At 35.9% G+C, this 16,341-nt stretch overlaps 2 protein-coding genes across 2 annotated transcripts; one reads left to right on the top strand and one right to left on the bottom strand.

The window, feature by feature from the left end:
- Positions 1-1,979: 1,979 nt before the first annotated feature.
- Positions 1,980-5,496, bottom strand: LOC130748555 (NADH dehydrogenase [ubiquinone] 1 alpha subcomplex subunit 1). The gene is made up of 3 exons (XM_057601780.1): positions 5,318-5,496; positions 5,104-5,203; positions 1,980-2,248 (listed from the first exon to the last, which is right to left on the bottom strand). Exons 1-2 carry the CDS (start codon positions 5,423-5,425, stop codon positions 5,108-5,110), a joined length of 204 nt encoding a protein of 67 aa, XP_057457763.1. The 5' UTR covers positions 5,426-5,496; the 3' UTR covers positions 1,980-2,248; positions 5,104-5,107.
- Positions 5,497-9,970: 4,474 nt separating this feature from the next.
- LOC130748526 (KH domain-containing protein At3g08620-like) lies at positions 9,971-16,069 on the top strand. Its single transcript, XM_057601755.1, has 7 exons — positions 9,971-10,210; positions 10,330-10,418; positions 11,738-11,889; positions 13,275-13,391; positions 13,526-13,642; positions 13,771-13,914; positions 15,488-16,069. The coding sequence occupies exons 1-7, from the start codon at positions 10,113-10,115 to the stop codon at positions 15,632-15,634; spliced, it is 864 nt and encodes a 287-aa protein (XP_057457738.1). The 5' UTR covers positions 9,971-10,112; the 3' UTR covers positions 15,635-16,069.
- The last annotated feature ends 272 nt before the right edge of the window (positions 16,070-16,341 follow it).

The raw sequence follows: 16,341 nt of genomic DNA, 5'->3' as shown, positions 1-16,341 counted from the left end.
CTCATCTTTTTTTCTCATTTTTATATTTAAGGGGCATTATATTAGTCACATGAAGAATACTCCTAATTTTATTAAGATATATTTTATTTGAGGATTAAAATAACTTATCTCGTTTTATCCTTCTAATGAAATAATAAAATTTCACAATCTAGATATATTATTATTATTATTATTATTATTATTATAAAATATTGCTAAACACAATATTTTAAGAACACTTACAATTTATATATGGTTTTGACCACCTAAACTCTGCCGCTTGTAGCGATAAGAAACAATCACATGCCACAAATGTCACATGCATCTCCCCAATCACCACCACTGTATTATTATTATTATTATTGTTCTGAAGACAATTAAACTTATTATTAAGAATGTAAAGGAAGGTAAGCTTTTTCGCTTTAAAATGTGTGCTACAGATACCGATAACACTTCCAACAAGCTAGGTATTAATTTTGAAACTATTGTGTACCAAAGCTTTGATAGTTTTAGAACTCTGCTTATCTCATGCATTGTTTCTTTCTACCTAATTATATTCTTTCTCCTATTTTTCTATGCAATTATTTATTTGGTGGAAGTGGTGGCATATTTGCATACTCAGATCAAATTATTTTTTCATCATAATCAATTCTAAGTTTCATAAAATACTCACAAAAGCTTGTTAACTTAAATTGATTTTAATTATAGAATTAATAATACAAAGATTTTCAAACATTTAATATATGTTGACTTCAAACTAAACTTTAGTATATACACCCAATGGAAGCTCGTAGTATGGTAAAAAGTGATTATTTAAATTCCTAGGTCGAGAGTTCAATTCTTAAACGCGGCGCTCATGATGAGACATTTAGTCTTCACCACACTCGAGTTAGGATTGTGAGAGCAAAACACACACAAAAATCAAACAAAACTTTAGTACTGAGATAGTTTTGAACACTCATTTCTTTTTCTCACACAATGTGATAGTCACTATAGGATGTAGTACCGGTGATTGAGCATCAAGCAAACCTGAATTCTTTGCATATGTATGCATTGCTTTAATTTGATCCTTTCACTGCAGGGAGCACTATCTATTTTGGCATTGCTTGTGAACCAATTGGTTGATAAGCTTTTCCGCTAAAATAACCAAGCTAACTTCTTTTTGGTCTTTGACAAGTGTTCACCTATTCAAAATACAATTGCGATCTCTCCCAATAAATGACTTTCTCATGGTTTAATGTTGTGACCCCAATCTTACGATATTTAACTTGCCTACCAAAGCTAACTTCAAGTCACAAACAAAATAGTCATTATATTGCATAACTTTTCCTAATATCGAAGCAAACAAATCATGCTTACTAGGACAAGAGTTTGAGAAGCTGGAATATACAGAAGAGGTTTACTTTTCTTTCCACAAGTACAAACAACCGAGTAGCAGCAAGGATTTGTTGAAAAGATATTTAGAAAGAGTCCAAAGTGTGGTGAATTATTATTATCATCCTTGCAATTATCATCATATTCAATCATCAGTTTGAATGAATATTTTGTAAGCTATAACTTAAATCAGTATCCGTTACTGCCCCTATGTTTAAAGGGACAGCCTGGTCGATCATGCTGACACAAACAATAATACTTTCTTTCATCTACATTGTTTTAGACTTTTAGTTGATAACAACAAGAAACCAAGAACCAAGAGAAGAAAATCAAGAACCAAAATCATTTCTGAGAAACCTCACTTGATCAATTACTATCACTGATAAAAACTTACCAACTCACTATCCCGCCCCTAAAGGAATTGAAATCTTCTATCCCTGTTTAGTGTCCCCTTAAAGATGAACCAGAAAATCTATTAACGCACAAGCCTAACTCTTGTTGTGTACTTTTACTTCAACTTCCTAATGACCCCAAGCCTACATATATACTATTAATTGCCATGATATGACAATCCCTTTGATCTAATTTCAGTGCCTTGTAGAGATGTGAACTGGGAGCGTGAGCTGTTTTATATCATCAACCAGCAACATCAAGATTTATATTGAACTAAGAAAATGCTCCACTTAAAAGGCAACAAATATTTCAAAGCCCCACAAAGTAATCACAAATCTATTTCACCATGCTCAACTAAGAGAAGGCAATTGATATGTATATTATGTTAAATTTCATACAAGAGTGCAAATTTAATTGTAGTGATCCACTCTGCTTCCTTGGAACAGCTGAAGAGCACCGGATAAGCAATTTATTCCCTTCACAAGCACATTGATAAAACAACCTGCATTTTGCAACATAAAATTATCATTTCTAATATATACTCACAGAAAAATCAAAACTCTTCTAGCTCAAATCCTCAAAATTAAGCTCATAAACGTGTTTCCATGAGCACAATTTCTGTTAACAATGTCGTAGTTATCTCAGACAAGTTCCCCTTTTTTCCCAATAAAATTAAATCACATTAAAGAAAGACTAGGCAGGAGAAAAGGAAAGGATATCCTCTTAAGGAAATCACCAACCAAAAGAAAGAAACTAAAAGAAAACGATAACCAAGAGAATAATGGCCAAACACTCTGAATATCCAATAAAGAAAACCCTCTGAAAGCCACTAATCAAGCACCCTGCACCATAAAGAAGCTAACAAGACCACCTTATCTGATAGAATGGGCAATGGCAAGAAATCATTCTTAATTCTACAATTTTTGTAACCATAGGCTCCAGATCACTGCTTAAATTGCACACAACCAAAGGACATTGCCTTCTTTACTCCTTTCCAAGAACCAATAAATTGGCACATGAGAAATTTATCCAACCTCAGACTCTCAGAAGACAAATCCAGTTTCCCCCCAAAGATAATGACAATTGACAAGTCTTTAACGCAATCATCTAACTCCAGGATACTGTAACAATAAACGACCACTAGTCCTTAGAAAAACACATGCACAAACATTACAATAACCAATCTTAGAGTTCAATTTCCTGAAAAGTAATTTCTCATTTTAATCCCTTGCATTCCTTTTCCTCTTTTAGTTCTCGTCTTATTTCTTGATTTCCTTTCCTGCGTTTTTCTATAGAAAGTAATTTCTCAATTTGACAGCTGAATACTAAACGAATAGTGCATTTTTTAAGCCCCATCAGCAGGATAGGGACAACACTAGCACAAAAATGAACACACTCCACAATACTATTGGTCTAGCTTCCATCAATAATCGTCACAAAATCTAGAAAATTTTCAACTTTACTATTCTTTAGAAGCTTAGCTGTACACAGTGGACGTGCTATGAATTTTTTATTGTGATTTAGGGTAAGTTTGGATTGACTTTTGCAAGCTCCTATCCTCTATTTGCGGCTCTCAACTGTGATTTTGTAAGGGTACTTCTGACAAAATGTGATTTTGGTTCACTTCCAAGTATCCAAACACATGTTAGACTACAAGTGGAAACATTTAGGTTGTGTTTGGTTCATATGAAAGGATGGGACAGGATTGATTTTAATTCTTACCATGTTTCATTAAGGGCGGGGGATGGGAAATAACCCTCTTCTTATCATGTTAGGGTTTTACAAAATATAAGGATATTTTAGTCACATGATTTATCCCCCTCCATATCCCCCAACTTTGAAGGGTAGTTTTTTTTTTTTTTTGAAATTGAAGGGTACTTAAATTAAGTCTCGAGAGATTTCGGTCCCCTCCATTCCCCTCCGCTCCAAAGGTTTGAACCAAACAAGACATCTTTAAAAAAATCCCTCCCCTCCAAACCCCCAATTTTGGAGGGGACCAAAATTGAGTCAGGAGGGATTTTGGTCTCCTCCATTTCCCTCCTCTCCAAAAGTTTGAACCAAACAAGAGAACTTAAAAAAAATTCCATACTCTCCCCTCCCCTCCATTCCCCTGATCCCCTCAACCAAACATTATGTTTACTTTTGAGTTAAGTTGAAAATTTCATATTAAATTTTACTACAGATTGACTTTTGAGACAAAAGTTTCCACATATAAAATCAATTCACTTCAAACTCAATTAATCACTTTGAACTAGAACAATTTTGCAAAATCTAATTCAACAAATTGCAATTTGCAAATGCTCATCCAAACACACAAGTAGTGCCATAGTCAATAATAATAAAAAGAGTAGATTTGCCAGTCAACTGATGATGTAGAGCATCAAGGGCGCATATGATCCATAATCTTTATGGAACAGACAAAACAAGCAATTTTCATGTTCATATATGATTCTGTTAGAAAATATTGTATTCTAAAACAAAAAGGTGGGATGAGATGAAAATTCTTCGATTTCTTTTCTTGTCATACTTAAAAACTCATACATCATCACCTTATAGGAATCTAAGAAATATTCAAGAGCACCATGCTTGAACCATAAATACATAGTGCCTTATTTGAAGGAAGTAATATCTAAATAGTATAGGGCTTGTTTTCTATGATCTAGTTCGGGAACATCACTGTAACTCTGGAAATTTTTAGAACTAATTTCAACACTACCACCTAATTTTAAAAATTCTTGAACTCCGTTTATCTGGAAAGTGAAAACTGAAAAAGCTTGTCTTGAGATATAGGCTTTGTGAAGAAGTCAGTGTGTATTCACCATCAAAGATGGGAACTGGCTTGGGAAATATTGAAAGAGGGTATTGAGATTAAATGGTGAAGCCATAGGGTTCAAAACAAAAGTGGATGAAATAACCAGCTCCGGATAGCGCTGTTCGAAAATAACAGATTCTAAAAGACTAGGTGAAACAGGTATGACATATGACTTATAAGATCATAGGAGCTTGAGGATAATTCTAAGAATTTTACTTTGTAGCTCATATACATCATCTATATACAAGAGTCCTAGATAAATTAAAGAATGTAAAATACTCGAACCACAAAATATATAGTGCCTTATTTCAAGAGAGCAATATCTAACTAGTATGGTGCCTTACTTCTAGGTACTAGTGATTGTAGCTCATATAATCATCCAAGTTATGAATCTAAAAATTCACAGAATCAATTTCCAACAAACTCACCAGAAAAAAAATGCAATTGTCAAAAACAAAACAAAATACTTGTAACAAAGAGATCTATGAGTAAATCTGTTAGAGCAATTGAGCATCAAAAAAGGTAAATCTGAGGAAAGTGGGTACCTTGTTAATTCGAAGGAGAAGGAGCAAAAGCTTGGTCCACGATCTTCTTGTCCCTTCGTTCCATGGCGACATCCCACATATCATTCCCGATGTGCTTAGGCTGAAAAAAGATCCAATTTTTCAGAACAAATAATAGAAACAAAAAATACCCACAAATCAAAATCGAATCTTGCAACGAAAAATTGGGAAAAATTGAATCTTTGTGAATACAGACTCGGCCATGAGCAGCTTTGTGAATGTAATACTGAACGTTTCCCGCGACACAGAGCATTCCTGCAATGATTCCCAGAGGGAGCATAGCTTCCAACACCATCAAACCCATCGTGTTCTTCTTGCTCTTCTGTGCTCTTCTTTGCTCTTTCAATTTTCAAGCATGAACTTTCATTCTGCATAGGATGATGGTAATGTGGTTATATCATATCATCATCACAAACTGAGTCTTACTCTTCCATTGAAGCCCAACATGTTCTTTTCTTAATGGGCCTGTCTCACCCTTTTTTATTTTGGTTTTTTACTTGAAGACTTGAAAAAAAAACTAATTAGTGAATGTCTAATTTGGTAAACCAAAGTTTGCATAAAATCTGGCCCATATTTTATACATGAATTGTTGTGTGACATAAAAGACAAAGATGAAAATGATGGGTGAAGTAAGCGAACAACAAAGGCGAGCAAGCTCGCTCAATGGGCGTCACAAAACTCTTTTGGCAGAGAAGCTATTGTAATTTTAGACTTGGGTATAGTTCTTGCGCGTTGGTCGAAACCACAAACCGAGGGACGTTGCACTAGGTTGAAAGTAGCAAAGGGTGATTTGCTAAGAGGGTTGTGGAAGAGAAAATTGTGGCGGACAAGTTTTTCTAAGACATACCGCGCTTTCATGCTTCAAGCTTGGTGTCTTGTTGATTGAGTGAATGGTGTTCACCCAATGGTGAGCGACTAGGAATTGGTGATTGAGGCATTTTAAAGACACAATGCACTTTCATGCTTCAAGCTCGACGTCTTGTGGACTTGTGGACTGGGCGAGCCCTCCAACCCTATAAGGACTCGCCCATGGACGGATAAAGCCCTGGAGAATGAAGCTCGCTAGCGGCGAGAGAAAAGACTTAGGAAAGTAGGGATCCCCTTTAGGGCAAACGTCAGGAGTAGTCAACAAGTGTAAGAGAGTTGGGTTGAGCGAAGTACGAACCAACAAGCCCCATTAGTAGCGAAATTAAGGGTTCATGTAACCTCTATAAAAGGGGACTTAATGTTCATTGTAAAGGGCTTTTTGCGCAATTATCATAAGAGGATTAGACTATTATCATTCCCTTGCTCTGCTAGGGTTTGAGGCTTATACCCCACTTTAGTATTCATTACCGGAACAATTTTAATCTCTTGGTAGATAAATGACGTTTAGTGACAGTCATTTTTACAATTACTGGCTGTTTTTTACCGTCACCACACGTCATTTTTCTGTTAAAGAACAAAAGATAATCCAACTCGCTTACAAAATTGTGACTAATTTCATCATTAACCATTAAATTAACTATTTTGTTTTTTCAAATGTATCAAATTCATTTTTTTTCATTTTTTTTCGATAAGCAATGTTGTATTAAAGGGGTACAAGGGGTACCACAAACCCATAACCGATACAAAGTTTGAAAACTAAAAGATAGCACAACCAGATAACAAACTCAGGTTGTTAATTACAAAAAATACAATTGGATATAAAACAGAATTCCTCAGAAAGAGCTAAGGCAAGATACAGGCTCGTTAAACCATTCATAAATAGAATAGGAGAACGTTTTACACTTCGCCCTCAGCCATTCCCACGACCTCATTCTGCAGTTGTCAAATATTTCTTCTGGAGTGAGCGACCCCCCTCTGAAAACTGCTTCATTCCTACTCTGCCAAATATGCCAGATCACAGATACCCAAATAGACATAATTCCCACCTTCTTGATACCTACGAGCAAGCCACCAAATTGTACAAAATGCTCCTTGCAAGAACTGGGTTGAACAAAATTGATTCCCAGCCACTTAAACATATGGGACCAAACCAGCCAAGCATGCTGACAAAAGAAAAGTAGATGCATCACCGTTTCTTCGTGTGAACTGCAAAGGGGGCATAAACAGTCACTAAGTTGAACATGTCTGCGAATCAAGTTGTCTTTCGTCTGTACTCTGTTCAGAAGAACCCTCCAGCCAAAGGCTAAACAATTAGACGGAGCCAACAGTTTCCAAAGAAGAGAAAAGCACTCTTCTGTGTCTCCAATTTCTTTAAAGAAAATCGCTTCATAGGCAGATTTTACTGTGAATATACCTTCTCTTTCCCGAGTCCAGAACCAGCAATCTTTCTTACCTTGGATTAGAGAGAATGAAGAAACAATTCTCATAACTTCATTCAATTGTACCTGCAGTTCCCCATCCACAGATCCATTCCATTGAAAAGACCAGGTCCAGCTTCCATTAATCCATTGCCCCATCTCAGCTATTTTCTTGTTCTGTTGACATGACACTCCGTACAGATCCACAAATTGTTCCTGAAATTTTCCAGTTCCATGCCAATTATCTTCCCAGAAGGAAGTGTCATCCCCTTCCCCTATTCTCCTGCAGATGCCATTATCAAACCAGTTTCCCAAAGAATTTTCTCCACAGCAAGCATATAAATCCACCCACCAGCTAGATTTCTTTGACTTCGATCCTGGCCCATACTTAGCGAGTAAAACCCGACACCAGAGAAGGTTCTGGTTCTGCAGTAATCTCCATCGCCATTTTCCAAGCAGTGCAATATTAAAGCTGTCAAGGTCCTTAATGCCAAGGCCACCTTCCGCCTTTGATTTACACAATTGTGCCCAACTAACCCAAGCTATCTTCCTATCTTCCTCCGAACCTCCCCAGAGAAATCGCATCATTATTTGGTTGCACTTCTTGATCACCCCTTTGGGCATCCTGTAACAAGAGATAAAGTATAATGGTAAGGCAGATAGCACACTCTTCACCAGGCACACTCTCCCTCCAAAAGATAAATTCTTGCTTTTCCAAGAGGAGAGTCTTTTCCTTAACTTTTGAATGACAGGCTCCCAGAAGGTAAGCCGCCTAGAACTCCCACCAATTGGGAGACCCAAATAAACAAACGGCAATTCCATGACCCTACAATGTAATAGAGCAGCAAAACGATTGGTCTCCGTAGCTGTAATCGAAACTCCTGCCAATTTACTCTTTGCAAAATTAACCTTTAACCCGGAAGTCAACTCAAAACACCTCAGTATGCATTTCAATGTTAAAATATTCTGCAAAGTTGCCTCTCCAAAAAATAGAGCATCGTCTGCGAATTGTAATAGAGCAACATCCACCTTATCTCTAGAGCCCACCTTCAGGGGAGCAAAGTGATCTGTGAACATCGCCCTCCTCATGATCCCATTAAGCCCTTCTGCTACCATTAGAAATAGGAAAGGAGCTAATGGATCTCCTTGTCTAATCCCTTTTTCCATTTTGAATTTGCCTGTGGGGCTACCATTCACAAGCACAGATACATAAGAAGACTTCAAACAGCCCATCACCCATGACACCCACCTCTCATTGAAGTTGAATCTCCTCATCATATATTCCAAAAAACACCATTCATATATTTGTTATAAAAAAGTTAAAAAAAAAACAGCAAGAAGAGCGTGGGTCCAGCTAAGTGAGTGTTGGCAAACATCATAACGTTTCAACATGGGCCCCTCCTTGCTTTGTCTCATCAACCCCGTTTCTGTTTCTCTCTCTTGATTCTTAAGACACAAAACCCTTTACCTTCTTAATCATTAGTTAGCTCAAAACCTCTGATTGTCTGCATGCTCGACACGTGTCTTCACTTTCTTCCACAGTCTCTCTGACTTCACTAACAGTCACACCGCTCACCATACAACTGTAAATAAATAAAAATCTTTGCCTTTCTACCCACTGCTTTGGTCAAATCTTCTTCTACACTGTCATATTTTTTTCCTACCACAAAATAAATCCATCATTTACCAATTAAAATTCAAATCTGATAGTTGTATATTCTTTCAATTTTTGTGTGGATAAAGTACTAAAGGTAGTGATAAAAACATTTTTTCTCAATTGAATAAAGATTAATATATGCTGATGATTTTTCCAACGTTTTTCGGACTGAAGAGGTTCCGCCGAAGTTAGACTTGTTGGTAACTGCTGACGGATTAGCTTCTGTGGCGCTATGATTTTATTAATGACATTTCCCACTTTCAAAAAAAAGTATGCCTAATGAAAGCCGACTGCCGAACAGATATGAAAAGAAAGAAAATAAATGATAAATTTAATATGTGATAGATCCGAAGATCGATAGAAGGCAAAATATGGATGTATAATATGTATGTATTATTTGATGGTATAATATTATTATTTATTAATGCGAGTGTAAATCGATTTAAAAGTAAAATTTAAAGAACTAAATAATTTCTTTTTCGCTACCAACACGTGTAACATATGATAGATACTTGAACTCGTTAAACATTTAATTTAGAGTCTCTGGATTTAGTATGATGAATGTCGGTTGTGAAATACCTTAGGAATCTAAATAATTTCTTTCGTACTCATTCAAAACGGAAGAGTTTCATGCACGTTTTGCTTTAATTTATCATAATTTCTTTTAAAATAATTTTTTTTAATTTGTTACTCAATTCTTTATAATCTAAAAACAATGAATTGAAAGGCATTGAATCTTCCTGTTTTTCAAAGATACTATCCTTACAAAAATCTTGGAGATCTGAATTTCACAAAACTTATAATTATATAAATATTTTTTGTGTAGAAAAAAAAAGGAAAACATGAAGAAAAGAGTAAGAAAATATATAAGAATTTATTGCTTCCCCTTTTCTTGATGGTGCAGACTGCAACGTTTCTTGTTTCTTTTTCTTTCTACTCCTGGTAGACCACACCAATTAAAACCTAAAACCTCTTTTTGATTTCTCTCTTTTTGCTTTTCTTTTTTTATTTCTTTTTACCTAGTCTGGTCTGGTGGCTCTTTTCAAGCCATGTCAGGTTTGTACAATCCCAACTTCTCACCTTCACCTGTGAGAGCTGCTGCAGCTTCTGCTCAGATTAGAGGCACCCCATCTTCAGAAATGGATAGGTTTGTGTTTTACATCTGTTTTTATCATCATCAGCATCTTCTTTGATTCATGAATAGTTATGGAGGATGTTAAAGTTTTGATTTTTAACTTTTTTTTGTTGTTTTTTGGTGTTTTGCAGTCAGTATCTGTCAGAGTTGCTGGCAGAGCGTCAAAAGCTTGGACCTTTCATGCAAGTGCTTCCTACATGCAATCGCCTCTTGAATCAAGGTTTAGGGTTCTTCTTCTTTTACTTCAAAGTTGCCAACTTTCTTGATTTTGGATCTGTTTTTTTCTGTATTTCTTAGTGTGTTTCTCCAAAGTTGCATGCTTGATTGTGCCCAGATCGCCTTTGTTGTCATAATTTTGTTGAGTTTTCATTGTGGTGGCATCATTTTGTTCTTACTTCAGTTGACTGTATTGAGTGGTGGGTTAAAACCCTGAATTACCATGTGTGTGTGTTCAATGGCATCTGTGCCTTTTGCAGAATGTACCTTCATTGTTGTGTCTTTGTAAACTAAGTCCATTTTGCAGAGCTTCTGTTCTATGTTTTGGGGTCATTTTGAAATTCATTGGTTAAATCAAATGGAAAGCAAGCAATGGAAATTTTTACTGTTGATAATCTTGCTCTTCCTTGATGAGTTTTAAAATTTGAGTTGTATGTGTTCCTGGGGTTTGTTTGAACTTGAAGCAGATATCCTGCATTATCTTTTGACCACTAAAAGAAAATCCTTAGACTGGGACCTCGGTCATATTCTGATTGAAAATGTTAGGGGTGGAGAATTTCACTTGATTTTTTCGTCTATGAAGTTGGCAAAATAACTTCTTACTTGCGGTTTGGGCCTTGCAATGTGCTTCAATGAGTGGTACAGAGGGAGGAGAAAAATGACCCGAACCTTATGGGGCAAGGGGGTTGATGTGTTCCTTACTCCCTGTCCCACTTTTTGTTTTTTTCTACAAGCAGCAAGATTCTTGCCCCTCAAATTGGGGGAAAGTGGGAAAATTCGTATGGGGAAGAAAATGTGATACTTGTTACAGGGAGAGGATGGGCAGACTAAGGTGGCTTCAGTGGGATTTGATCCTTTGATCAATCAGTTCTTAGAGGCCCCTTGTGTCAATTGAGCTAAGATTCCTGGCTCCTCTGCTTCAACCCCCAAATTAGGGGCATAATGTATTTCCTTCTCATCCATGCAAAAGTTCCCAAAAATTGCTTTAATAAAGAGTCGATGTTATCTGTTGGACCAGTACCTTCAATTTAGGGACAGTTGACTGTAGTAGACATTGCATGCGGAATTTAGGCCTTGAATTAGGCTATCCTGTACTGTTTCTGTCAGTATTTGACTTTGGCTGATATAGTTTCGTCAGAGATGTAAAACCAAGTGCCTTCACCTAGTAACTTATACTTTTAGAAGAGAAGGTCTTTGACAAATCGTTTCAAATGATGTCCTCATGTAAATAATATATGATCTCATCTTGTTCATTTCACGAGCTATGTTCATTTTTTAAATCACACATATATGTTTCTCATTTCTATTGTTCTCTATGTGCAGAAATATTAAGAGTCTCTGGAATGTTGTCCAATCAAGGTTTTGGTGACTTTGATAGACTGCGGCATAGAAGCCCTAGTCCTATGGCTCCTTCGAACCTCATGTCTAATGTCCCTGGGACAGGATTGGGTGGATGGAATGGTCTTCAGCAGGAGGTGACTGCTGCTCAAATTATTTATCTTTACATCTTAATTTGATACCCTCAACTTATGATTGTCTCACTATCATAGTTTGAGTATCATTTGTTCATGCAGACAAAACTTATTTTTTCTACTTTATGTTCATGACAATGTTAAAGAGTGTGTCACCTACAGTTGACTCAATGGTCTGGATAATGATATAAAAGTTTCAACTCATTATTTAGTGTGCTAATTTCTTTCTTTCATTCATTCTCTAATAATAATGAAAGAATTAGTATATGACCAGGATGCTGTTGATGGTGTAGCTTGATCAAATAACACAGCACAAAGAAAGTAATTATTAAAATATAAATATTTGGGATAGCATAATGGCAGTGGAGCCTATCCTTGATTAGAGAAAAAGGTTAGTACTCTAGAGTCTAGAAAAGAGAAAAAAAAGCATTTAAGATTTCTGAAAAGCCTCCCAAATTCTAATATGGTATCAAAGCCCATCTTAGATCCATTTAGTGGAGACCACCCGTATATGGGCCATCCGTAGATGTTTATTCCTGCATTGCACGAGGATATAGGATTGGCTTTGATACCATAGAGCATTGCCACCTGTATATGGTATGCAGATGTTCATTCCTGGGCGTGAGGGGTGGTGGCCCTTACATATAGGAAGAAAATCCTCACCTCTTGAGCTAGCTATTGGGGTAGAGTTAGGCCTCCCAAATTCTAATAAAGATTAAATGATCTCTTGTCCTTAATCAGGGAATTGTATACTGCTAACCATAGGAGAGAGGAGGTTCTGTTCTATGTGAATTTATGGCAAATCATTTCTACTTATCCTATACGGCATTGCCATCAAAAGTTTCACCTTATAGGGGACCTTGGGCTTCCCAAGGAAGTTATCAAGAAAAATGCGATGCGAGACATTATAAGTAGGATTCACTTAAAACCCCTTGTGGAATTTGGAGTCTGACTCTCTGTCTGCTGAAGAGGAGGAGAAATAAGACTCAAGAAAACCTAGAAGAGATTCCATTGAAAAGCTTCACCCAATCGTTCAATTTGAGAAAAATCATAATTCCAAGAAATGTAAGAGGCGTGGAGAAAGTAGAAACTGCTCTTTGAATAATCAGGTGGTGTGGACTGTAAATGCATTGGTGGATATATCTAATAGAAATTCTGACTGATCATTTTACTATCCATACAATGCAGAAGACATTGTTCAATATTGAACTGGTGGCCGTAAGCATTCCTGGTTTGTTGGTTACCTGGATGGAGAATGCTAGTTCTTGTCTTTCTTTTTCTATAGCAAAAGGCTTTATCATTTGTTCTATTCTTTTCCGTGTCCTTTTTCTTCAATGTATAAGTTTTTGTATATAAGATGACATTCTTTTTTTTTTTTTGCAAAGCAGAGATTATGTGGAACTCCTGGAATGACAATGGACTGGCAAGTTGCCCCTGCAAGTCCTACTTCATACACTGTTAGAAGGATATTACGCTTGGAAATTCCTGTTGATACATTCCCCAATGTAAGCTGTTATATGAATTACAGTTTAATAATGGAAAATTAATCACTGAATCTAACCACTATCATTATCTTCACTGAAATTAAAGGTTCTATCATCTAGAACTAATTTAAATATATTGGTCTTTATTGCATTAGTTCAATTTTGTTGGAAGACTTCTGGGACCTAGAGGCAATTCTCTGAAACGGGTAGAAGCAACAACAGGTTGCAGGGTGTTTATTAGAGGAACAGGATCTATAAAGGATCCAGACAAGGTAATGCAGATATATATGATTTTTCAGGTTTAATATTGCAAAATGTGTAAAGCAATTTATGCTTCATTTTATTAATCTGTATGTGTATGTTTTTGTTTAATAATCATTTTTATCCTTTCAATCTTAAGGAAGAGAAGTTAAGAGGAAAACCAGGCTATGAGCATCTCTATGAGCCGCTCCACATATTGATCGAGGCTGATTTACCTGCTAATATTGTTGACATCAGGCTTAGGCAGGCTCAGGAAATCATAGAAGAACTGCTCAAACCTGTCGTAAGTTCCTTCACTTTGTCTTAATATTCTCTGTGTTCTTCTGGAAGAGCTGGATGCTATTCTGCTTCACTATTGTCTAAGACCAATGTTGAGGTAGTGATCCTGGAAAGTGTACACACATTGAAAACTTTATAACTCCCAAGTAAATGTAATGAAATCACTTATTTTCAATGTTCTTAGGTTTTCAAGTTGAATAATTAATTTCGTGGATGAGTGATATCATTTGATTCTTTGAAGTCAAAAAGAAAAAAAGTTTCCAGTTTAGATTTTAAATGACTTGATAGCTCTAAGGTTTTCCACTTTACATTTAACTCTCTAAAGTTTTCCTGAACTTCAAAGAAGTCAAAGTTGACTTCTTAATATTCAGTTGGAGAATAGATAATATACCTTTTGCCTATCCCTTTTTCTAGAAATATTCTGTTGGGATCACGTTAAACTAGCAGATTAAATTGGTGGAGAATATCTTCAAATATGGTGCAATTTGAAACCTTTTGCAGTTCAAGCAGTTTGTTCGAGCTCTATCATCCTTGACACTGCCATTGCAAGCCAAGAATATGTAAACTTATTATTGGAGTTATAGGGTTTTAGATAAAGAAGGATATGAGAGAAATAAAAAAGGCTTTATCTTGATATGATATATAATGTGATAGTAAAGACACCACTAACCCTTTCGTATACTGATACTGGATTCCTGATCCTAATTAAGTGAGGAGACTAATTATGATAATTATTAGACTTCTAATCCCAATTAGATAAGGAAAAAGATCATAAAATATAAAGAATAGAAACTAATCCTAAGATCATGAGGAAGTGTCACATTCTGTTTGGAGATATTTTTGATATAATCCAATAACACTTCCTCTCAAGCTATAATCAATTTAGTTTGAGACAGTAGACTAGTGGGGCCAGGTTACTGTCTCTGAGACCTCACAGGGGGGATGGTACCACTTCAAACTAACTTAAGAGATGTAGATTTTCTAAACCTTTATATATGTGGGATCTTAAAACACCCACTCACGCCTAGGAGATTGGACTGGTGTGTACATATGTTTGTGAGACTAATTTTTCAGGAGTGTTAAGCTGCTTTCATTGGGATAACTACAGGGCCTGACTGATTCTGACCCATTTGTGCGTGGCTTGATATTGGATCAAAGATGGGTTTTGATACTATGTTGAAGACACAAGGTTTTAGAGAAAGAGAGGAGGGGAAGAACAAAGGCTTGTTATGATATGATGATATATGATGTGATACAAAAGGCAAAGCACCAATATTTATCTATACTAATACTAATTAAATAAAGAATGGAATGTAATTATGATAATTGCTAGACTACTAATCCTAATTAAATAAAGAAACAAATCATAAGATATAAAGAAATAACTGACAGGCTTGGTTGTTATTGCAATCCTAAGATATAATGTAAGATACTCTAGGATAAGATAATGATAATTTATGACATTTTGTTATATAATCTGACACTTCCTCATTGTAATTATTTTGTGGGTTCATCTTAGTTGTGAAATGATTATTTTTATATTTGCTTTCTCATGGATGCCAACTTCTGATATGCAGGATGAGTCACAGGACTATGTCAAGAAGCAGCAGTTGCGGGAATTAGCATTGCTGAATTCAAATTTAAGAGAAGAGAGTCCTGGGCCAAGTGGTAGTGTATCTCCATTTAATTCTGGTGGAATGAAAAGAGCAAAAACTGGCAGATGAAAGTTTTACTTGTTGTAGATCCCTATTATCGTTTTCCAGCAATCCGTTGCTGGAAATATCTTCCCGTACATCTCAATCAATGCAGTTATGAAAAGATTAGGCTAACAATTATTGAAGGCTAGTGTTTTGGTGGTTTTTGCTCCCTCTATAGTCCTACATCTTTCTTCTTAAACAGCAGCAGGTAATGGTAGAAAAAGTTTTAGAAAAAAAAAGTGATCGAAAAAATATATATAAAGTTTGGTATTGAGAATAGGATTATTGAGATCAGTCTTTTTCATGTAAACTTAATACATTTATTGGATTTATTCTTGTGTCTGTAACTTATGAGAATTGTGGTATATACAAGGTGATGGATGGAGTTTTAGGTCTAAGTCAGATCAAGTTTTGTGGGCCTTGGCATTTTAATTGGTATTGAAATATTTTAAAGTTAGCATATGCTGAATTCTTTTAGTTGTTGTCACAGGCATTGGTATTCATTTTCTCACAGCTATATGCTGCGGTGGGAACAATGAATGTCATAAAGATATCCTACCATACATCAGTAGAGAAAAAAGTTTAGATTGATGCCATACCAAATGGATATAGGTTAGACTCCTATTTGTTTATGTTGATTTTTTTTGGAATCAAGGTTATGGCCGTATTGTAAAACGTCTACCTGGTGCAACTTTAGTGATCAATCCCATGAATAAGGCATTTTAAGTATTGAA

This window comes from Lotus japonicus, chromosome 3, assembly GCF_012489685.1.
Source record: "Lotus japonicus ecotype B-129 chromosome 3, LjGifu_v1.2".
Classification (NCBI taxonomy): Eukaryota; Viridiplantae; Streptophyta; class Magnoliopsida; order Fabales; family Fabaceae; genus Lotus; species Lotus japonicus.
This window is presented reverse-complemented; position numbering and strand designations above follow the sequence as displayed.

What these genes read in the sequence shown, in the direction of transcription:
- LOC130748555 (XM_057601780.1), bottom strand. Translation starts at nt 5,425, where the DNA reads ATGGGTTTGATGGTGTTGGAAGCTATGCTCCCTCTGGGAATCATTGCA. An exon ending in ACAAAGCTGCTCATGGCCGA is followed by an intron (nt 5,204 to 5,317) that starts GTCTGTATTCAC and finishes ATCTTTTTTCAG; the next exon opens with CCTAAGCACATCGGGAATGA.
- LOC130748526 (XM_057601755.1), top strand. Translation starts at nt 10,113, where the DNA reads ATGTCAGGTTTGTACAATCCCAACTTCTCACCTTCACCTGTGAGAGCT. An exon ending in GGAATGGTCTTCAGCAGGAG is followed by an intron (nt 11,890 to 13,274) that starts GTGACTGCTGCT and finishes TTTGCAAAGCAG; the next exon opens with AGATTATGTGGAACTCCTGG. An exon ending in CTATAAAGGATCCAGACAAG is followed by an intron (nt 13,643 to 13,770) that starts GTAATGCAGATA and finishes TTCAATCTTAAG; the next exon opens with GAAGAGAAGTTAAGAGGAAA.